Below are 23,319 nucleotides of genomic sequence, written 5' to 3' on the forward strand. Positions count from 1 at the left end.
TATAGACAGAGAGAAGAAGGGGTCCTGGGACTGAGCCCTGAGGTCCTCCAATGTTGAAAGGTCAAAGGAGGAAGAACTTACAAAGGAGGAGGCTGAGAAGGAGCAGCCTTGGAGGTTGGAGGAAATCCATCACGAGCATATGGAGTAGAGAAACCAAGAGAACAACGTGATTTAAGGAGGGATGGTCAATTGTGTAAAATACTGAGGGGAGGTGACCATTGGATTTGGCAACATGGGAATCATGAGTCTCCTTGACCTGAGCAGTCTCAGTGGGGAGCAGTGTAGAGAGAATGAGGGATGAGTGGGTGGAATCGGGGCTGTAGCCACTGCCCTACAGGAGTCTTGCTGTGGACGAGGAGGAAAGCAATGTGCGAGTACCTGGAAGGGGCTGAGATTGAGGGAGGATTTTTAAAGATAGCAGATACTGAAGTATGTCTACATACTGATGGGTGCATTTGGGAGAAAAGGAGAGATTAATGATTGCAGGAGTGAGGACCTGTGCAGGAGCCATGTCCTTGAGAAGGGGAGGAGGATGGGATCAGGCCACATGAATGGTGTGGGGACACTATTCCTCCTCACAGGAGGGAAGCAGAGAGGGTGGTCGTGATGTGGGTAAGCTGGTGGTTTGGAGGTAGAGAGATGAGGGGTTTCTTGTTTTGCAAGAAAAACCTGATTGCACCAGGTGTTTTTCCCAGGAAGTATGAAACAAGGTCACTGGCATGGTGGTGGTGATGGAGGGTGGTCGGGGGAGAATGTAGGAGGTCTGAGGAGTGAAGGGAAAGAACGAGCTGGTCACTTTGGAGACTGGGGAAATGTCAATTCCAAGGAAGGTGCTGGGCTCACTGGGCGTGTGGGTATCCATCTGAGATTGACGTATAACTGCCCCCAGCTGTTTACTCAGGGGGAGGGCTCCTGTCCTTCTTCCCAGCCCAGCTTTCCCCTTCTCATAGCTGTGCTCGATCATTTCCTCAGTTGGGTGCACTAGGTGGAAACCAAGGTGAAGTCTGAATCAGAGGGATGGAAGGAGGAGGGAGGCGAGGAGAGAGGGCATGCACAGGAGAGTAGAACCATGCCTGTTCCTCGTCCCCAGCTCCGGAAGTCACACCGTGATCCTGGGCAGTGGCAGGAGACCTGGCAGGGCCCACTCGGGCAGGGCTGGAGGCGGAGCTGGCTCATTTCAGGAGGCCTCCTGGTGCTATTGTTCTGGGTGAGGCTGGGCATAGACGGGAGGCAGTTTCAGGCGCTGATACCACTGTGGGAAAGGAAGCGTGGCTGCTGTTGCCGCCGTGTGAGAAGGATGGAAACTGTGAGCGTGGTGTGCAGGTTTCAGCCCTGGGGAGGTTCTGCTCTGGTTCCCACGGAGCAGGTAGGAAGTTGCCCTTCCCTTGACCTTTTTCTACCAAGAGCGGCTTTTTTGCCATCCCTGCTGAGCATGAGGTTGGCTAGAACCTTGAGCTCCCACGCCCGCTCCAGCACTGCTCCTGCCAGTGGGGGGCTGTTTCCCCCAAAGCCAGCTGGCGGACTGGCCAAAGGGCGAATGCCAGCCTGTCAGAGGCACATGGTGGCCCTGTTTGATTCTCCCCACTGCCAGGGAGGCTGCTGAGCTCTGTGTCCCGTGGGGGGATTTGAGGCTTAGACGAGTTGAATGACTTGCCCAAGGCTTTCCTTTGGTGGCTGAGCTCTGTCATGACCTGACATGACCAGGGGAGTCTCAGGTTTTTGGGTGGACAGAAGACTTTGTTGTTCTGATGAGGTTTGCTGTTGTTTGCATGGCAGACTGGGTAGGCACAGTGAAGATGGTTTTCTGAGAATTTCTAGGTAAGAAGAGAGGCAGTGCAGGGGTCCAGGAATAGGACCTAAAGGCCTGTGTTCAAATGTTGGCCCCACTAGTTGTTAGCCTCGTGACCTTGAGCCAGCCGTTCAGTCTCTTGGAGCCTCTGGGTCTGCATCCACTACCTGGGGCCGGTAATCCCTGCCTGGTTCTCAGGGCTGCTGCGGAGCTCCAGTGAGATAATGTGCCGGAAAGTGCTCCAAAGAAGGGATTCTTATCAATATGAAGCTAATAGGCCACAACAAAGGCTGCATTTTTTATCTCCGCCCCAGAGGGAAAGGATTGCTTTTCAAAAGGAAAGAGGATTCATTTACTTATTTGGGGGTTTCGTGACTAGGTGGATTCGATTTTTCGTCTTGGCTGGTTAGAGAAAGCACAGAGGGGATGGATGAGGTGTGCCCAGGCTGGGAAAATTCCAGACCCCGCTGGTCTCCAAGGCCCTCTTGAAGTAGAGAGCCCTTACAGGCTGGGAAAGCCACTCAGAAGGCAACTTGAGTGATTTAAAATTCTGAAGATGACTCGACAGCTGGGTACGTTCTTTGTTGCTTAATAGGTTTTCTCCAGCGAATTCTCTTGGGTTCTTTCCATTTCCTGGCCAGAAGGAGTCTGCTTTAATATCTCCCCTCAGTGGTGATAAGCTGCTGCCTGGCGAATGGAGATGAGAATGTGCAGATTTGTCGGGAAGGGAAGACTGTGTGAAAGGATCTCAGTAGCAGGGCTGGAGGGAAGTCAGGCTGCCCTCGAGGTCACCTGGAGGTCATGGAGGGCCTGCTCAGGTGCCTGACAGATTCTGTCCTGACTATTCTTCTCTTGTTTCCTGGTGAACTCCTTCTCATCCTGTAAATCAAACCTCAAGTGATCTCTCCTCTGGGAAGACTTCCCCCGTGTTACCAGACAAAATTAATGGGCCCTCTTCCATGCTCCTATATCAGTAAGGATGCCTTTGGTTGCAAGTAACAGAGGAAAATCAGTTCAAATTGACTTAAATAATAAAAATAATTTGTGATGTCAGATGACTGAGAATTTCAGAAGCGGTTGAGCTTCAGGCATGGTTTGATCAGGACTCTGGATTTGTTTCTCATTAGTTCTCTAGACTCCACCTCCTCTGATGTGTTGGCTCTGTTTCCGGATTGATTTCTCCCAAGGAGGCAAGATGGCTGCCACCAGCAATGGAGGCTACAGTCATCTTTGCTCCTTTACAGGCAGAAAGAGAGAATGCCTTCCCCCAGAGCCATAGAACAAAAACCTAAGCCTCACTGTGGTTGGACTGACCTGAAGTGAGCAAGAGAATGCACGCACTGATTTAGGTTGGCATTACCTCCTCTTCCTGGATCAGTTGTGTGTGGTATAAAAGATGAAATTATGCCAAGCAGGGACCACCTTGGAACTGGGATGGGGTCAATGGCACCCAAACTCGTGGCTGCTACAAAGTACGAGTGGGGTGGTTCCCAAAGGGAGAGCTTCCAAGAAAGAGAAGGCAATTATTGCCAGGTATGCAACCAACAAGAGCCCACTACACTCCCATGGCACTTGGTACACTGTACCAAATGATGTGCATTTATGTTAGGCTCTCCAATTCCTCCTAATTTTGATAAAAGTCAATATATCATTTTTTCTTTTTGGATTGTACTTTTAGTATTGTATCTGTTGATCTGTAGATTCAACGCAATCACAATCAAACCCCAGCCGAGACCAAAGTCACAAAGATTTTCTTCTATGTTTTCTTCTAAAAGCTTTGTAGATTTAGGTTTATGTTAAGTCTACGATCCATTTTAAATTCATTTCTGTGTATGGTGTGAGGTATGGGTCAAAGTTAATTTTTTTTTTTTTTGCATATGAATTTCCAGTTGTTCTGGCATCATTTATTAAAAAGATTATCCTTTCTCTGCTGACTTGCCTTTGCACGCTTGTTGAAAATCAGTAGTCCACATATATGTGAGCCTATTTCTGGAGACTCTATTCTGTTCCAATGATCTATTTGTCTATTTTCATGCCAACGCCACACTGTCTTAATTATTTTAGCTTGATAATAAGTTTTGAAATCAGGTAGTATAAATCCTCCAACTTTCCTTTTCAAAGTGGTTTTGGCTCCTCTAGTCCTTTACATTTCCACATAAACTTTAGAATAAGCTCATAAATTCCTATAAAAAAGCCTACTTGTTTCTTTTTTTTTTTTAAAGATTATCCCTGAGTGAACATCTGCTGCCAATCCTCCACTTTTTTTGCCGAGGAAGACTGGTCCTGAGCTAACATCTGTGCCCATCCTCCTCTACTTTATATGTGGGACGCCTGCCACAGCATGGCTTGGCAAGTGGTGTGTAGGTCCACACCTGGCATCTGAACCCGCAAACCCTGTGCTGCTGAAGCAAAATGTGGGAACTTACTGCTGTGCCACCGGGCAGGCCCCTCCTGCTGGGGTTTTGATTGGGGCTGCATTGAATCTATAGATCAGTTTGGGGAGAACTGGCATCTTGATCTTGAGTCTCTGACCCACGAACATGGTATACACATCTCCATTGACTTAGATCTTTAATTTTTTCCAGCAATGTTTTATAATTTACGGTGTACAGATGTTGCATGAATTTTATCAGATCTATCACTGTTTCATATTTTTGACACTTTTATAATTGTTTTATTTTAATTTTTGCTTGTTCATTGCTAATAAGTAGAAATAGAATTGAGTTTTGTATTGATCTTGTATCCTGCAATCTTGTTGCAGTCTCTTATCAGCTCTCGTAGCTTTTTGGAGATTTTCATCAAATTTTCTCCATAGATGATTGATTACATCATCTCTGAGTAAAGACAGTTTTACTTCTTCCTTTCTAATCTAGATACCTTTTATTTTTTTTCTTGTCTTGTTGCACTGACTAGAATCTTCAGTACAATGTTGAATAGGTGATGAGAGTGGACGTGACTTATTCCCACTATTAGGGGGAAAGCCCTTAGTATTTAACCATTACGTATGCTGTTAACCGTTGGCTTTTTGTAGATCCCCTTTATCAGGTTGAGGAGGTTTGTTCTATTCCTCGTTTGCAAAAGGTTTTTAATCAGGAATGTGTATTGGATTTTATCAAATACCTTTTCTGCATCTATAAACATCATCTTATTATTTTTTCTGTTTTAGTTTGTTAATATGGTGAATTAGGGCTGGCCCCATACCCTAGTGGTTAAGTTTGGTGCACTCTGTTTTGGTGGCCCAGGTTCAGTTCCTGGGCGTGTACCTACACCACTCGTCAGCGGCCATGCTGTGGTGGTGACCCACATACAAAATAGAGGAAGATGGGCACGGATGTTAGCTCAGGGCAAATCTGCCTCAAGACAAAAAAAAAAAAAAAGTGAATTATATTGATTGATTTCTAAATGTTAAATCAACCTTGCATTCTTTGGCTAAATCTCACTCGATCATGGTATTTTATCTTTTTAATATAGTGTTGGATTCAATTTGCTAAATTTTGGTTAAGAATTTTTGTTTGGTTAAGAATTTATGTTTATGAGGAATTTTGGTCTGCATTTTCTTTTCTTATAATGTCTTTGTCTTGTTTTGGTATCATGATAATTCTAGCCTAGTAGAATGCGTTGGGAATATTTTCTCCTCTTCAGTTTTCTGGAAGAGTTTGTGTAGAGCTGGTATTATTTATTCCTTAAATCTTTGGTAGAATTCACCAGTGAAGCCATCTGGAGGTGGGGTTACTTTGTGGGAAGGTTTTAAACTACAGATTCAATTACTTATTCACATTATCTATTGCTTCTTGTGTGAACTCTGGTAGTTTGCATTTTTCAAGGAATTTGTCCATTTCATCTAAGTTGTCAAATTTACTGGCATAGAGTTGTTTACTATATTTCCTTATTATCCTCTTAATACCTAAAAATCTGTAGGGATGTTACCTTCTCATTCTTGATATTGATGTATTTTTGTCTTTTCTCTTTTTTCCTGATTGGTCTGGCTAGAGTTTTATCAATTTTATTAATCTTCTCAAAGATCCAGCTTTTGGTTTGATAGATTTTTCCTAATATTTTCATGTTTTCTACTTCATTGATTTCTCTGATATTATTTTATTTACTTAGGTTTAATTTTCTCTTCTTTTCCTAATTTCTCTCTTTCTTTCTTTTTTTTGGTGAGGAAGATTGATCCTGAGCCAATATCTGTTGCCAAGCTTCCTCTTTTTTTTTCTTCTCCCCAAATCCTAGTTGTTAAGTCCTTCTACTTCTTCCATGTGGGACACCACCAAAGCATGGCTTGATGAACAGTGTATAGGTCTGCACCTGGGATCCAAACCAGTGAATCCCAGGCTGCCGAAGCGGAGCACGTGAACCTAAGCTACTATGCCAGTGGGCCAGCCCCCCTAATTTCTTAATATAAAAGCTGAAGCCATTTATTTGAGATCTTTATTCTTTTCTAATATAGATGTTTGGTGCTATAAATTCCCCCTAAGTACTGCTTTTGTGGCAAATTATAATTTGTCGTGTTTCCTTTTCATTCAAAATACTTTCTATTGTTCCTTTTGATTTCTTCTATGACCCATGGATTATTAGGAAGTGTATTTAGTTCCCAAACACTTGAGGATTTTGCAGAGATCTTTCTGTTAGTGATTTCTAATTTAGTTCCATTATAGTCAGAGAATATTTTTCATATGACTTAAATTCTTTTTTTTTAAAGATTTTATTTTTCTCCCCAAAGCCCCCAAGTACATAGTTACATATTTTCAGTTGTGGGTCCTTCTAGTTGTGGCATGTTGGGCGCCACCTCAGCATGGCCTGATGAGCGGTGCCATGTCCGCACCCAGGATCTGAACTGGTGAAACCCTGGGCTGCCGAAGCAGAGCGCATGAACTTAACCACTCAGCCACAGGGCTGGCCCCAGACTTAAATTCTTTTAAATTCTTTGAGACTTGTTTTATGGCTCTGGATATAGTCTGTCTTGGTAAATGTTCCATGTGCACTTGAAAATAACGTGTATTCTACCATCGTTGGATGGACGGTTCTATAAATGTCAATTAGGTCAACTTGGTTGATTGTGTTGTTTAAGGTGTCTATATCCTTGCTGATTTATTGTTTATCTCCTCTATTTTTTGTTCCTTTTATCCTTTTTTTCTGCCTACTTTTGGATTAATGAATATTTTTTTTCTTTTTTTTTTTTGAGGAAGATTAGCCCTGAGCTAACTACTGCCAGTCCTCCTCTTTTTGCCGAGGAAGCCTGGCCCTGAGCTAACATCCGTGCCCATCTTCCTCTACTTTATATGTGGGACGCCTACCACAGCATGGCGTGCCAAGCAGTGCTATGTCCACACGCAGGATCCGAACCAGTGAACCCCAGGCCGCTGAGAAGTAGAGTGTGTGAACTTAACCCCTGCACCACCGGGCCGGCTGGATTAATGAATATTTTTAATAATTCCGTTTTATCTCCTTAGTTTGCTTATCTACATAGTTGCCAATTTTGATGCTCTTTATTCCTTTGTGTAAATCCATATATCTATCTGTTATCATTTTTCTTCTGCCTGAAGGACTTCCTTTAACATTTATTATAGTTCAGGTCTACTGGTGATGAAATCTTATAGAGTTTGTATGTCTGAAAAAATCTTTGTTTTATCTTCATTTTTGGAAAGATATTTTTGCTAGGTATAGAATTCAAAGTCAACAGTGCTTTTCTTTCAGTACTTTTTTTTTTTTTTTTTTTTTTAAAAGATTTTATTTTTTTCCTTTTTCTCCCCAAAGCCCCCCAGTACACAGTTGTATATTTCTCGTTGTGGGTTCTTCTAGTTGTGGTATGTGGGACGCTGCCTCAGCGTGGTCTGACGAGCAGCGCCATGTCCGCGCCCAGGATTCGAACCAACAAAACACTGGGCCGCCTGCAGCAGAGCGCGCGAACTTAACCACTCGGCCACGGGGCCAGCCCCCTTCTTTCAGTACTTTAAAAATGTTATTCTGTAGTTCTCTGGCTTGCATTATTTATGATAGGCAGTCTACTGTTATGCTTATCTTTTTTTTTTTTTTCCTGAGGAAGATTCACCCTGAATCACATCTGTTGCCAATCTTCCTCTTTTTGTATGTGAGCTGCCACCATAGCATGGCTGCTGACAAGCGAGTGGTATAAGTCTGCACCTGGGAACTAAACCTGGGCTGCTGAAGTGGAGCTCACCAAACTTGACTGCTAGGCTACTGAGGCTGGCCCTATGCTTATCTTTTATCTTCTGTATGTCATGTGTCTGGTTGCCTTTAAGATTTCCTCTTTATCACTCGTTTCAAACTGTTTGATTATTATACACTCTATTGTGGTTTTATTCCTGTTTCTTGTACTTGGGGTTCATTGGGATTCTTGCTTCTGTGAGTTTATAGTTTTCATAAAATGTTAAATAATTTTGGCCATTATTTCTTCAAATATTTTTTCTGTTCTCTCCTTCCTCCTTTTTTCCCCTTGAACTCAAATGGCACATGTTAGGCCGCTAGATGTTGTCCTATGGCTCACTGATGCTCTGAGAAAAGTATATTAGATGGGTTTAACAATAGATTAGACATTGCTGAAGAACATATTAGTCAACTTGAACACAGAAAAATAGAAATACCTGACATGAAACGCACGGAGAAAGAAGACCAAAAAAAAAGAACGCAGCTGACATTTTGACTCCAACCTCATGAGAGACCATGAGCCAGAATCACCTGACTGTGCTGCACCCCAATTCCTAGCCCACAGAAGCTCTGAAATAATAAATGTTTGCTGTTTAAACCACTCAGTCTGGGGATCATTTGCTATGCAGCAATAGATAACTAATCCATCCTATTTTGCATTTTCCTCTAGCTTCTCCATGTGTAAGTCTCTCCAACTTTTTGTGACCAAGTTCTAAGAAGAGAGTCATAAACACGCTATTAGCTCTCCTTTCTTAACTCTCATTTGTCCCTATCCTGCTTCCATAAGTTTACTATCATTCTCCCTTCCACCAGCTCCTCTGACTCAGCTCTCTCTAGTGAACTGTGAACTCCTTGTGTTATTTGTGAACTCTTTGTGGCCAGGGGCATTTTACAGCTCTCATCTATCTAGAACTCTCTGCTGCCTAGGATGCTGTTGCTCACTCCTTTTCTTTCTCCTGCTCTTGATGCTCTACTCTCTCATGCTTTCTTGTTTTCAGCAGCTTCTTCTAGGTCTCCTATGTGAGTTTCTCCTCCGTGTCCTGTCCTATAATTGTTGTTTCCCCAGGATCTTGTCCTGCCCTCCCCAATTCTCACTCTACGTACTTCATATGCCTCCTCCCATGGACACGTTATCCACACATGTAGGTTTAACTACAAGCTGTGTGCTAGCACGTTCTTGCTATGGCTCTCCTGACCAGTGTCATGGTTGCTATTCTTTCTCTCTGTGTTGTTGTTGATGATTTTGGCTGCAAGTAACAGAAAATCCAATGCAAGTTGGCTTTGACATAAGAGGTCACATATTAAGAAAGTCACATAATGAAAAGTCTAGAAGGAGGGCAACTCCAGAGTCGATTGACTTAACAACTCAGTGATGTTATCAAGCACCCAGCTCCTTTCATCTTTCTGCTCTGCCATCCTCATTGCATTCTCCTCAAGCTAACCCCCCTAATGGTCCCAAGATAGCTTCTGTAGGTTCAGGCATCACATACAGACCCAACAATGTACAGCATCAAGAAAAACTTTCTCAGAAGCCTCTCACAGACTTCCCTTCTCATCCCATTGGCCATCACATGCCCATGCCTAGACCAGTCACTGTTAAGGGGAAATGGGATCACCATGGTAGCCTTAGACCATTTGTGATTCAACTCTTGGGATTAGGGATATGGCCCTCCTTTTCTGAGACATAGGGCCACATGGGGAATGAAGAACCTGACTGAGTCTTGCGTTCTGTTATGAGGAAGAAGCGGAACAGTGACTGCTGGGGAGGTAACTATGCCTGTTTCCCTCTGTCTAACTCTGTCTTCCAATGTGGTCAGACATCTGATCATGTCAGTGCTTTGATTAAACCCTCCAGTGGCTACACAATAACTTCTGACTAAATTCCAAGTTCCTAGCATGACACTCCAGACTTCCATGACCTGGCCTTTATCTACCTCTACAGCCTTATCTCCCACTACTCCCCACCTTTCATCAACAGCACACCATTATCCTTCAATGCTCAGATCAGGCATCACTGCCCCCAGGAAGCTTTCTGGAACTTGCAGGTGGTCCAAGAACCTCTCTGTGGTTACCTACAGCACCTTTATGTTCCTCTCTCTTAGTCTGCTGTGATATTGACATTTCTGAGCATCAAACTTTCGTTCCAAGTGCTCCGTAAATCTTTTCCAAACTGAACTACAGCCCTGCTGGCCTCTTTCCTGAGCTCCAGGCCTATTTGACATGTGCATTTGGTTTGTCCCAAGACACCTGAATCTCACCATGTCAAATAAGTGGTGTATCATCATCTTGCCCTGATCTCTTCTTCCTCCTGCATTCCTTGTCTTGGAGAATGTACCTTCATTGAGCTGCTCAAGACAGGAATTTGGGAATGACCCTTTCTCTCTCTTAGCCCCATATCTGTTTTGTCACCAAGTCCTGTCAATCCTATATTCAAATGCCTCTCTAATTTCCCTCTTTCCCTCCTTTCTCTCCTGACTGCATTAGTTTAGGCCCTTATCAGCTTCCTGGATTACTGCGGCAGCTCCAGATTGATCTCCTTGTCTCCAACCTCAATCCTGTGCTGTCCTTTCTCTACACTGTAGCCAGAGCGTGCTAAGGTCACTTTCCTGCTTAAATCCTTTGATGTTCTCCATTCCCTATCAAACTACCTTTCTTGGTTGTAAGACCCTTCAAGTCTGTCACCTATGTAATTCTTTAGCCATATCTCTTAAAGACTCTCACACTCGTGTGAACTCAAGCCACGTGGGATTATTTCCACTTTCTCCAAAGCAATTCCCCAAAGCTTTTTCTCTGCCTTGAGAGTGAATCTCCTTACTTCTGCCCCCAGTTGACTCATGAATCCTCATCCTTCAGGATTCAGCTTAAGCTTTACTGTCCTTGGGAAATGCTCTCATTCCCACGCACTTTCCGGGGTTGATCCAGGTGCCTCTTCTGCCCTCCACTGTCACAGCTCCTAGCTCTATACTCTAATTGTCACTTAACAATATTTTATATCACCTGCTGTGTTCCAGGCCCTGGGATAACCTGCTCCCGCTATTTAAAGCTTCCATTTTAATGGGATCTGGGGTGGAGGGCTCCAACCCTAAGCACAGACTCTTTAATTATAAGTGAGACAGCACCAGGGAAGAAAGGTACAGGGTATTAATGGAGTAAATAGCAGAGGACCTGCCTTAGCCTGAGGAGTCAGGGATGGCTTCCCTGAGGAAGTGATGGTTATGGGAGAAGTCTAGGGATGGGGAGGGATTGTGGCCAGGCGAAGAAGAAGGTGGGAACGGGAGTTGACGGCATTCCAGGCAGAGGAACATCACACGGAGGGCCCTGAGTGGTGAGGTCACCCAGCTCTTTGAGGAGCTGCAGGGAGCCAGTGTGGCCAGTGTGCAAAAGCAGGTGGGGAGCGGTTAAAGATGACACAGGGCAGGAGAGTGAGGTCGGCCCCTGCAGGGCCATGGAGCTACACTAAGGCGGACTTTGGCTTTTGTCCTGAGAGCCCTGGGAAGCCATGTGGGGTTTGAAGCAGAGGAGCAATATGATCAGATTTGCATTTTCAGAAGATTTCTCTGCTGCCACGTGGAGGATGGATTTAAGGGCTGGAGGGGTGGCGGTGGGACCAGTTAGGAGGTGTTAGTCTTGTGACTTGGACTAGAGAGGTGGAGAGCAAAGGAGGACGATCTTGAGAGCTGTTTACAAGGCTGAGTCAACAGGATCAGGAGGAGAAGCAGGTGCCAAGGGCGGCTCCCATCATCTAGGGGGTGATGGGGCTTTGCTTGAGTTGAGGGACACTGGATAAGGGGATGGTTTTGGGGGAGCAAAACAAAAGCCTATTTGGGACATAAGGATGAGCTCCTCAAGCATGGACACACCTATAATTCACCTCTAATTCTCAGGTGTCAGGCCAGGCAGGGGTCCAAGAACTGTTTGTGGAGTGGACGACTGGACAGATGCTCTCGGACTTGCTGACCTGCTTTGTTGGATGAATGGCCAGCACACAAGTGCTGCTCCTCAGACGACAAGGGGAAAGCCCTGTTATGTTCTTTCTCACCCAGCGGGTTATCTGCCCAAACAGACTGCTCTGGTGGTTACCCCAGATGAGAGCAGAGGGGCACACGTGGGGAGGAGCAGGTGTGTGTGGGTGTGAGAGAGAGAAAGAGGACACTGGGAGTAGGGGGAGCATTGTGCTTAGCATCTCATCACCATTCATTAACATTTACTGCTCGACAGGGCGCATGGTCTGGCTGCAGGGCAATGCTTTTAGTACAAGAACTTGGAACACTTTCCACCGCTAACACAATATTCCCGGATTTCCCCGGAGGCTTGGGGTTCCATTTTGCAGTCATGGAGTACAACACACAGAAGGCTGCGATATTGTCGAGGCGTCTGAGCACAGTTCATCCATCCACCCAGCCATGCATCATTCATTCATTCATTCATTCACCCACTGTGTGCCAGGCCATGAGCTGGGCTCCCAGTATATCGCGGCAGTGAGCCAGGCCTGGTCCTGGCCTCCTTGCTGGAGGTTCAGAGCAGTGATGCTGAAAATGGCCAGAAACTGACAAGTGCCCAAGAATAGTGAATGGCTGAGCAAACTGTAGACATCTGATGGGAGGGCATGACATCATCCAATAACGATGCCGAATAGGTGGGATTATGTTGATGTGTTAATGAGATAGGATTTAATCTATTTGTGAGATTTCCTTTAATGAAATAAGCAGAACATAAAATACCAGGTACATACTAATTACAACTGCTCTAAAACCTATATGCACTATAATCGCCATTGTGTAGGGAAAACACAACGCATAGCAAAAACCTGAAATACGCCAAATATTAATAATAACTAAGGTAGAGGAATTATACATTGTTTTTCTGTTTCATTATTGTTTTCTATTCTTTCCGAACTTTTTATAAAGAGCAAGCAAGTATTTACTATGAAAATCCAGAAAAGTAAACAAATTAAGACACTGAAACTCTCCTGTGTTTACACATTGGCATAGACCGGAAAAATATTTCCGGGGATGTAAGAAGAGCTTGGTGGTCACTAGGTTCTGTTGTCCACATTTGTAATCAAACATACACTGGTATTTGAGAGCTGGGCTAGGTGGTGCTGAGTGCCCTTTACCTCTGAAGTTCTGTGATTTAATTTAATTCCACACAAGTTTAGAAGTTCATAGTCTAGTCAGGGAAGCAGACTTATTTGGTTGCTCACGTGTTAATTCAATAAATATGTTTGGAGTTCCTCTTATGTTCTTGGAATTTTCCCAGATGCTGAGGACCGTAAACACATAATTACCGTGCCATGTGAGAAGTCCTCAGTGCAAGTTCCTATAAAGTGTGAGCGGCACACAGCAGAGGAAGCAGGTGGCCCTGTGTGAGGCTGTGGGAGTCAAGGAAGGCCTCCTATAGGAGGCTCAGTTGAACAGGGCCTTGAGGGATGAATAAGAGTTCTCCAGGCAGGAAATCGAGAGAAATAGAGCTTATGCTCTGTTGGGAATTATTTTTGGAGATGTCCGTGAGTCCTGTGAGGGAAGATGGAATATGTGATTGTTTACAGACTGTCCTCATCTCAGTCACGGAAATCAGGATGAGAAGTGAGTTCAAAGGCCTGAACTCACAAAGTTAGAATAACTCCTTTCTTCCCCTGCCTTTGACTAAGAGTCATGCATGTTCAAGGCCTCTTTGAATAATGACCCCTTGACCCATCAGTACTGCCTGGTCCAGGAACTGGAAACATCTGGATCCTGCTGGGCTGGAAAAACAGCATGTGACCCCTGGATTTCTGTCCTTATGCAGAAAGCAAGGATGATGACAAGATGACCCAGGGCTGGAAATCCCAACGGGTAAATATTAGCATTAACAAGAATCCTTGAACAAGGGCTGGGCATCTCTTGTCTGTCTCTTCTTTCTCTCCTCCTGCTTTCAGGGCTTCTCTAGCTCCTCCTTCTCTTCTCTCTCTCCTTTGCCTCATCTATCTTCCTTCTTCTGTCTTTTTCTTTTCTCTCAAGTCTCTTTGTCTCTTTGTGTCTCCTTCTGTTTCTCTGTCTCTCTTGCTTCATATACCTTTCTCTAGCTTTCTCTTTCTCACATCTCTTGCCCGTCTTTGGGTCGGCCCCTCCCGTTCTCCATTTAAAGGGCCCCTCTTGCCTTCGAGGGTATTTGAAGAGGGCAGAGTTGGTGGGACGCTCTGACCTTGCCTGGCCTCACTCGACCAGCATCTTTTTTGAAGGAGCCTGATTTTATAGCGTGGAAACATAAAGAGCTCTTTCATCCTGGCCCTCACATACCCCTACTTGAGCGGAAACATTTCCAGACAGATAATCATCAGGTTTCCTACAGGAAATTAAAGACCTCGGCACTGTGTAGCTGCTCGCATCCCCTGCGTGGCCCGCAGAGTTTCACGAAAGGCTTTGCTTTCCTGGTATGTGATAGAACACATCTTTCATAAGATTTCTTTCCCAAATATCTCTAATGAAGTCCGTTGCGTGTGTCTTCTAGATAAGCAAACTCACAATAAGGCCAGTGGGTTCTCATTTTGGTGCCAGCTGCCGCCTCATCCCTTCTTATCTGAGTTATGAGGACACTGAGCTGGCACATGTCCTCAGGGTCTACACTGGGGAGCATCCTCAGGTGCATTCGGACCTCTGGCTGGCTTGGCAAATGCAGCCCTTGCCTCACTTCTTCCTTGAAACCCCACTCTGTCAATGCTCGTCTGCTCAGCAACTGCTTCAGAGGAAGACTGGCCCCAGTCTAGCCAACATGGTAATCCATTTGTCTTTGCCAGTGACTGGCTTAGGTCTGAGCAGGTAACCCATTTTGACCAGTGAGATGTGGAGGACACTTTTTCTCATTATTAAAAAGAGATCCAAGACAGGGGTGCTTCTGTTTATTGTCACTTTGAAGGTGATAATGGGATGCCTGGAGGTGCTGCAGCCATCTCGTGATCATGAGGAAGTAGCCAACATGCTGAGGATGGTGGAGCAGAAAGTTTGAAGCATGTTACCTATGTTCATGGTAACATAAGCCACCAAATTAATGACCTCTGGAACTGGCCTGCCTCCTGAGTTCTTAGTGTGTAGGATAACAGATGCCCTTGTTTTTAAACTCTCTTGAGTTTTCCTTACCGGCAACTGAAAGCATCTTAGCTGATACAGACAGGGAGGGCCAAGATGGGCCCACCATGTTTGTTAAGGGGAGTGCAAGTTCACTGAGAGAGGGATGGGGTCGGGAGATGAGCCTTGGAATCAGGTGGCTCCACGTTGGAGCACCAGCTTTGTTGCCCTGTGCTGTGACAAGTCGCGGGCAAGTCGCTTAACCTCTCTGAGCTGAAGTTTCCTTGGCTCAAAATGAGTATTGAGTACCACACAGATGCTCAATAACTGTCAGTTCTCTTCTCCCTAGACATATTTCTCTTCCAGCTATTTTTAAAGGGACCGAGAGGTGCCAGGCGCAGAGGGCTGTTTAATGACATTTCGGTGCTGGGGAGAATTCCACCCAGAGACCGTTCTGAGTCCCTTACCCACAGTTGCTCCAAGTACAAATCACATCTCTAATGCCAGCAACAGCGCTGAGGGGGAGGCAAATACACCCAATTCTCAATTCTCCATGGTGATGAGGGACGTGGATAATTGAAAACAGCAGATAATCCCCGAACCTGCTTTGAGTCACTGAATTCCACCGCCTCCCCCACCATCACTTTTCTGGTGCAGCTGACAAACTGCCACATGGATGCACGTCTCTTTCCTGGTGCATCGCTTGGCAAAGCTGCTTCAAAATGGCGGAGGCCAGGGCGATGGAGGGGAAGCAAGGAGGCTAACCCCGCTTCCCCAGCCAAGAACGGCCTGGAAGCTACCTGATGGAGCTTGGCCCTGGAGTTGGGATGTGTCTACCCCTTGGGCTAGTTTGACTTCAGTGTCTCCAGGCTCTTTAGGAGGTCAGAGTCAGGACGGCACACGGAGCCTCCTGGTGGAAGTGGGCACCAGAGATGCAGCTTCTCCCCTCGGATGGGCCCTGTCCAGGCCAGCCGGGGCACAACTAACTTCACGCGTGCTCAGAGCTCCTTCCCTTGGGCCACATAGTCCTTAGAAACAAGGGGCTCTGTCCTCTTCCCTCTCCTGAGCAATGGCATGACCAGAATGAACTGTGCTCATTGGACTTGGAGATTTTGGATCCTCCATCCAGGTAACAGAGACTCCTCTTACTTGCCAAAGCCTCCCTTTCAGTAAGTGTAACACAAGAGGGATGACGTGAGGAGAGAAGGACGTGGACATTCATTGAGTGCCTCCCACATGCCAGCACAGTACCAAGCACGTCACATCTCTCACTTCATGGGGGCACCAGATCTTTTCAGTTAGAACTTGTCTAACCTGAAGTAAGAGATACTAGCTGCTTGCTTGTTTCTGGCAATCTATTCTTCTGGAAAATTCCTGCCTCAGTACCAATAACACATGAATCAATTTCCTATAGTCCACGACCCGGGGTTCAGGTCTCTCAGGATCTCTTGTTATCTTGTCCTTTCTCTCTACACCAGAAGTTCAATCAGCTGAGATCCGTGGGTGTGAGAGCACCAGACAACCTCAAACTTCTTGGCTGGGCAAGGTGGAGACGACAGCTTTCTTGGCCTTGACTGGAGATGCGGAAGTGCCCCGTTGATCGGCATCAAGGCTCACAGTGCCGGAAGCAGCTATCGTGAGATCTCGGGGGCTACCAGGGCAGGCTCTCATTCTTTCTTCTTTTCTTTCCCTTCTCTGGCCCTCCTGGCTGGTTCAGAAGCTTCTGTAATGGAAGTGGCAAGAAGTGAGGAGGAAACCATTGGCCTTTCTTACCCTCTGGGGCTCACAGTTGCCTGTTTCTGGGGCCACCAGGAGGCTTAATCAAGGGTTTGCAGGAGGAAAAAGGCATTGTGCTAAGAAACCAGGAGGAGGGCTCGCCAGGCCTCCCAGGGGCTCCCCTGATGGCCCATAGGGGTTGCTGGAGCCGCAATTTGTCGTAAAATCAGCTCTGGGAACACAATTTCAGAAACAATCAGAGGAGGGAAGTTTTCCTAAATTGTAGGAAAAACTTCCCAGTTAGAATAATGGCTTGTTTTTGGCACATATTCTTTCTGAGGTGTACGGCCTCATCCCATTCCCATTCTGAAGCGTGACTTTCAAACGCCAGATGGGAAAAGGGCCAAGATGCGGCTGCTGGGCCCGTGGAGTCTGAAACTGAGTTATTTAATCTTCAGCAAGTCCCTAGGCTTCTCTGGGTCCCAGTTCCTCTTTGCAAAGTGGGGATGATAAGAACTGCCTCACGGAGTGTCACAGGGCTGAGGAGAAGCAGCTGCCTGGCTGGTGCTCCAAAACGATTCTGACCCAGAGGCCAGGCCTGGCACGAGGGCAATGGAGGGGGTGTCCTTCTCCCCATCCAATGACAGATGGTCTGGAAATCCCGCATAGAAGTGCCCTCTCTTCTCTTGACCCTCCAGGGGATCTACTGAGCTCATGAGCAAGAAGAGGAGATTTCCAAGCTGGAGGGCAGAAGCCAGGTCTGGAGGGACCAGGATGGTGGCCTTGCCTAATTTCGTGGAGGTCCTATGCCCTCCAAGCTGCTGCTTACAGGCACTTTCCGAAACTGAGCTCTCCCCACTTTCTTGGTGTCTATCCTTTTATTAGAAAAACTTACCAGAGACTCTGCAGTGGGATGGGGGAATCCCAGGCTGGGCTATGGTTCCACCCAAAGGGGATTTCTTTGCTGCAATAAATGTCAGTCCAGCAGTGGTTTGGGATCCTCCTGTCTAGGACAGCAGAGCCTCAGCATTCTGGCCCTGTTTGCGGTAAGGACAATCTTCAAGTGTTCCTGTGGTCCGGGGTGGGTAGTGACGTGTAGTTTTCCTGAGGTGTGGGCTGGAGTTCCACTTGTTATAAAGTCACCCTTGCCGTGAGTCACTGCAAGTGACTGAGCCTAGCCAACCGCCCTGCACCCACTTCCTGGGGTGACTCTGTGGCCCTCTTTTTTAGGTAAGCCCTGGAATTTCCTTTATAGGGTCCGGGGGAGGAACAAATTTCTGTTCTGCTTCACTGTATTTAATGGCAGAAATTAAAACATGAGAGAGATATTGGTAAATGTGGGGATTTGGGGAAGTCTTTGATCCCTCCATCGTCCTCTTTCTCTCTCAATTTCTTCATATATCCGTGTATATGTGCACATGCATGTACACACATGCATATATGTACGTGTATGCGTGTGTGTATCTCTATCTCTATCCGCATCTATATCTATCCATCTCAAGGGACTTTTGGGATGGAGATGGGCTTCCCTAGTCTATTGACACTCTTCCTCCAGGATTAACGCTTGTGGGGAGGGGATTTTTGTGGTGCGGTGAAGGCAGAGCAAAGCTAACTTTGTCCTCCCCATGGCCCAGCTCTGAGTGAGATGAGCACAGCCTCCAGAAGGCCACCCTGGCCACCATGCACGTGATCGGTGACTTGAAGGGCCCAAGTGCTTTCCTATAGGCCCTCTCTTTAAAAGTTCACTGTGGCCCCTGGGGGCTCTGGAGGGAGAGGCCGCCGGCGCCCTGCCCGGCACATGCGGCCTGCGGCTGAAAACAGAGAAAAGAGCTTCACATTGGACCTTCCCGCCCTGTGAGTCCATGGCTGTCTGGGGGCTCATGGTCTTGGTGACCTGGTTTGATGTGTAGGTGGGCAGCCGTGGGACATGGATAGAGATGACAATGTTCTGATTTCAGGGTGTAGAGCCCAGGGGTGGAGGAAAAGCTCTGGTCTCATAATGGGGACAAGAATAGCAGTGACAGTGCCCTGATCTCCTGGAGGGGAGGTTCATAGAGGTGATATGCTCTCGTCCTCGCGGTAGGGACAGGATCAGAGGTGACAGCTGTCTCGTCACGTGGTGGGAGGCTGATGGGGGGGAGCATGCACAGTTCTCCTGGTCGAGGTGATGATGATCTGATCTCCTGGTGAGGATGAATGAGGTGGGCTGTGTGGCAGAGGCGGGTCAGGGTGCTTCTGCTGACGGGGCAGCAGAGCGGCCAGGAGTGCAGCTCAGAAGAGCTCCTGGACCCGTGGTTATTCTTATCTAAGAGCAAAAGGGCTGTTAAGGTCTTTCCTGCAGACACTGCTCAAACACACTGCTGTGGGCCTCTCCCCCCGCCTCCCTCCTCTCAGCATCCTGCCCCAGAGATGCTGGCCACAGTGATTAAGTGTCTAGTTTGATGGGGAGCCTGTTAAGATACTATTGCTTTTCTAATTCTGGCTAAATCGACACTGGTTTTGTCAATCTACCTACATAGGTTGAGCGTGTTGCTTTCAATTTCGGGTGATTTCCATCTTGTCACTCTCTCCTTCCTGCCTTAGCCCATCTAACCCTCAGGCTCTGCCGGCTGCTGGGGACCTCCTGTGAGGCATCCCGCTGCCTCTGAGGCTTAGCAATTAGAGACTCCGACTCCAGCAGGGAGGGCGGCTACGGATTATTACTGAGGAGGGAGAGCCTGAGTGCAGTGTCCATAGCAACCCTCCAGCTTTCACCTTAACCGGGAGAGAAGGAAGGCGAAGAAAGGAAGGGTGGCGAGCGAGATGCCTGCCCTTTTGCATTATTCATATCAAAGAGCTGGGCACCGAGGGCCTTGGCGGCTGCCTCTGCCCTGTGGGTGTGGTGTGTGTGTGGGGGAGAAGTAGCTGGGAGCTTGTGTATGGGATGCTCACAGTGAGAGAGCAGGAGGAGGAGGATGTGCTGAGCCGTGCTGTTGCATGTCCAATAGCAAATGAGACATGATAGGCCGCTAGCAGGGGACCCATCAAGGGGACCCTGGTTCAGGTCCTAGCTTTGTCCTTAACTCATGCGTGAGCTTAGGCAAGTCACTTCCAATCTCTGGAAGGTCTTCCTCTCTTGCTAGTAGGGATGGGCCCTGAGTCATCTCTGTGATCCCTTCCAACCTTCTCATTCAAAGGCTTTATTCTGCCTCATCTAGGACAGACAACAGGGGTATTTTCTTCTTTTCCAATGGTGGAAAAACCCAAAGAACCTGCCAAATAGGAGCTGCCTTTGCAAAATGTTCATAAAGTGAATCCTGGCACCCGATCCAGTCCCTAGGCCTCTGTGAAAGGAGGCAGAAAGTTAAGGCCAGGGCACAGGTTCTGTTTGGGAGCTCCCTCCGGGCCTCCCAAGGAGCCTGGAGTGCAGAGCTATGTGTACATGCCACCAGCAGAGGTCGCCACACTCCTCACAAACCTGCCACAGGTTGCTGCGCCCCAGGTGCCAGAGCCTGGGGTGAGCATCAGCCAGCTGGGGCCTCAATCTCAGAGCCGGAGCTGGTGGGGAGCCTCCAGGGCCTTCCTGCTTGAGCTGCCACTGGCCAACTGGTGTCTGGGGAAGGGCCGACAGCGCTGGGTGGCTCAGAGGGCTTGGGCCAGGTCACCAGCCAGGCCCTGGGGATATGTCGGTTACTCACTATCCTAACTGTGGGAGGATGGTTCACCCAGGGCCACAGACTTGCTGCCTCCCTCTGTGCCAGGGGCCCGGGGCTGCCCGGGTTCTGAGCCCTCCCGTGGGCAGCTCAGCTGTCTTCTCTGGGTTTGGGAAACTGTTAGAGGTAATTTTTTTCTCTGAGCCTATTGGGACTGGGGCCAGGAGGCTGACTTATTCAGTTGCTCTTAATTGAGAGTATGCTCTGTGCCAGGCACTCTTTTAGGCACTGGGGATTCAGCAGTGGACAAAATATACAGAATCCCGCTCTCATGAAGCAGAATCTCTGGTGGGGGGAATGGGCCATCGTCTACACCATAAGGTGGGGCTGGGAGTGCACATACCCACCAGCCCAGGACAGCCGGGAATGACTCTCCACATTGACTCAGCCCTGAGCAGACAGGCCTTTGGACGTGCCCACACTCCAGGGATGAGGCTCAGATGCCAAGCTGTGGCCAACGGGGGTCTACATGGGCCTTCCCTCAGCCGCCAAGGTCCGCCAAGGTCCTCGCACCTGCCGAGTCCACATGGGCAGCACTTGACAGTTTGCAGAGTGTGTGCACCTATACCAGCTCCCTGTGAGCCTGGCAGAACATTGTGGTGACAGAATATTGGCACCCTGTACCCATTTCCTATGCCTTCTTTCCAGACACAGTATCAGCACCTTTCATTTGACCTTTGGCCCCTCAAATAAATAAACTTTCCCATCCGGACTGACTCATCCAGCCAGAACAGCAAGTTCTCACACCACAGCCATGGAGAAGGGGTCAGGAGAAGCATTTAAAAATGTATCTTGATTGTCACAAACCGACTGTGCAGGCGGGCACAAATGGGTCCAGTTTTATAGGCTCAGAGAGCTGCAACTTGCTCGTGTGGTCACCGGCAGGAAAATGGTAGCTCCAAGCCAGATGGGTGGGATCCCCAGCGCAGGGCTGCTCCAGGACCGCGCCTGGCTTCTCCACTCCACCTTCTCTCCACCTCCAGGACCAGCAGCCCGCCCACCACAGGGATTTAGGAGCAGCAGCATCACCCTGATTCCAGACAGGTCTCAGTGGAGCCGCTCTTTTGAAATATTCCTCCCCTCCTTTTGTCAGAGTGAGTTTCATGGAGAACTCGGAACAGGAGTTGAGGGCAGGAAGGGTAAATTCTCTGGAAGAGGAAGAAGGCCAGTGGTGCGAGCTGAGTAGAGAGGGTGACCTGTGAGTGGCAGACCTGTTTGGCTCATGGCTTGGCCTCTTGTGTCCTCTGAGAACAAGAGCAAGCCAGTGACCTTCTCCGAAACTGTGCTCGGTTTCCTAAACTGTAGAATTGGGATACTCATCTTACCCCACTGGTTTGCTGGAACCACATATGCACAGAGCAGACCCTCAGCAAATGTGCTGTGTTGTGAGATATCAGGCTGGTTGTCCCTTTATAGGGAGACTCAGACAATGCATGAGTTTCAGTTTTTCTCCAGCAAAGCAGGATGCTGGAGGGGACAGTGTGAAGCCGAAGAAGCCTCCGCACCAGAGGTTGTTAGTGTGTGGCCTGGAGGCAGGAGGGATGAGCCGTGGCCCTGCCTCACTCTGTCGTGGTGTGGGGATGTGGGGATGGGCTTTAGTCCTGAGAGGCCTCACCCCAGGGTCTTGGCATTCAGGGACTCAGACAAAAGAAGCATGGACGGGAGACCTGGGCTTACCGATCAGCATGCCTCGTGGCCAGTGGTGCAGGTGAGGGGTAAGCACTGTGACCAGGGTGACAGTCCCCTGAACGCTCACTCCTGCACGAACTCACTCACCCACTTGCTGATGCAACATACACTCTGGGTGTGGGGTGAGGTGCGGTGCTGTGTGTGTGTGTTTTACAATTTACACCAGACGCTCCTGTTACCAAGGAGCTTATGGTGTAAATTAAAAGCAGGGCAGAAAAGACATGTATACAGAGAACTCCAATACAAGGCAAGAAGTGAAAAGCATCTCCAGAGAGATACAAATAAAGTGCTAAGGGAATTCGGAAGAGGGAGACCATGTCAAACTGGGGGGAACGGGCCAAGGAGGCGGGGTCTAGGGGGGCTTTGGGTGGAGGCAGCACTGTGCTCTCCTTAAATTCTAGGACTCGACATGGACTGAGGGGTGGAATGGCCTTCCAGGCAGCACGAATGAGAAAGAGCACAAATCTAGGGGTCAGACGGATCCAGGTTCAAATCCACGACTACCTGGGGACCTTGAGTGAGTCACTTAAACCTTTCTAAACTTTAGTTTATGGGGGTGAGAGTGTGAAGGGCTTCCAGGAGGTGCAAACGGAGTATTTTATGTGAAAACAGTTGGAAAACTACAAAGTGCTATGCAAACACAGGGTTGTTTTTATTGTTAAATCATTAATTGATCCAGTAACAAAGCTCCTAGATAAGAACACAGTAATGACTGAACCTGGATCTGCTAATGAGCTGTCAGCCCAGGGCTGTCTCTGACCCAAACATCCAGGGTCTGAGGGACAGCGTGGTTGATCTTTATGATACTGTCTATCTGTGGAAGGTTAAGGATATCCCTTAAACACGACTGACTTTTCTAAAAAACCTGTTATAATCTGTCATTTTATCTAAACTCCATCCATTCACCTATCCATCTATCCACCCACCCATTCATCCATCATCCATCTATCCATCCATCCACCCATCCACACGTCCACCTGTCCACCTGTCCACCTATTTATCCTTCCATTCATTCATCCATCCACCCACCCACCCACCACCCATTCATCCATCCACCTATCTACCTGTCCACCCATTTATCCATGCATCCATCCATCCATCCTTCCATCCACCCATCCATCCATCCAATAACCCTTTAATGAGTATATCTATGGCCAGGCACCCTGCTCAGTGCTGGTGATACAGAAAACAATTAGACCCCTTCTCTGTGCTCAAGGAGTTCACA

At 47.6% G+C, this 23,319-nt stretch overlaps 1 protein-coding gene across 1 annotated transcript in view; it reads left to right on the top strand.

The window, feature by feature from the left end:
- Nucleotides 1-1,235: 1,235 nt before the first annotated feature.
- Nucleotides 1,236-23,319, top strand: part of KCNN3 (potassium calcium-activated channel subfamily N member 3) — a 187,685-nt gene continuing 165,601 nt past the window's right edge. The window contains exon 1 of the mRNA XM_070268082.1: nt 1,236-1,366. Within this exon, the coding sequence (XP_070124183.1) occupies nt 1,298-1,366 (69 nt within the window). The 5' untranslated portion in view covers nt 1,236-1,297. The remainder of the gene's footprint in view (nt 1,367-23,319) is intronic.

This window comes from Equus caballus, chromosome 5, assembly GCF_041296265.1.
Source record: "Equus caballus isolate H_3958 breed thoroughbred chromosome 5, TB-T2T, whole genome shotgun sequence".
Classification (NCBI taxonomy): Eukaryota; Metazoa; Chordata; class Mammalia; order Perissodactyla; family Equidae; genus Equus; species Equus caballus.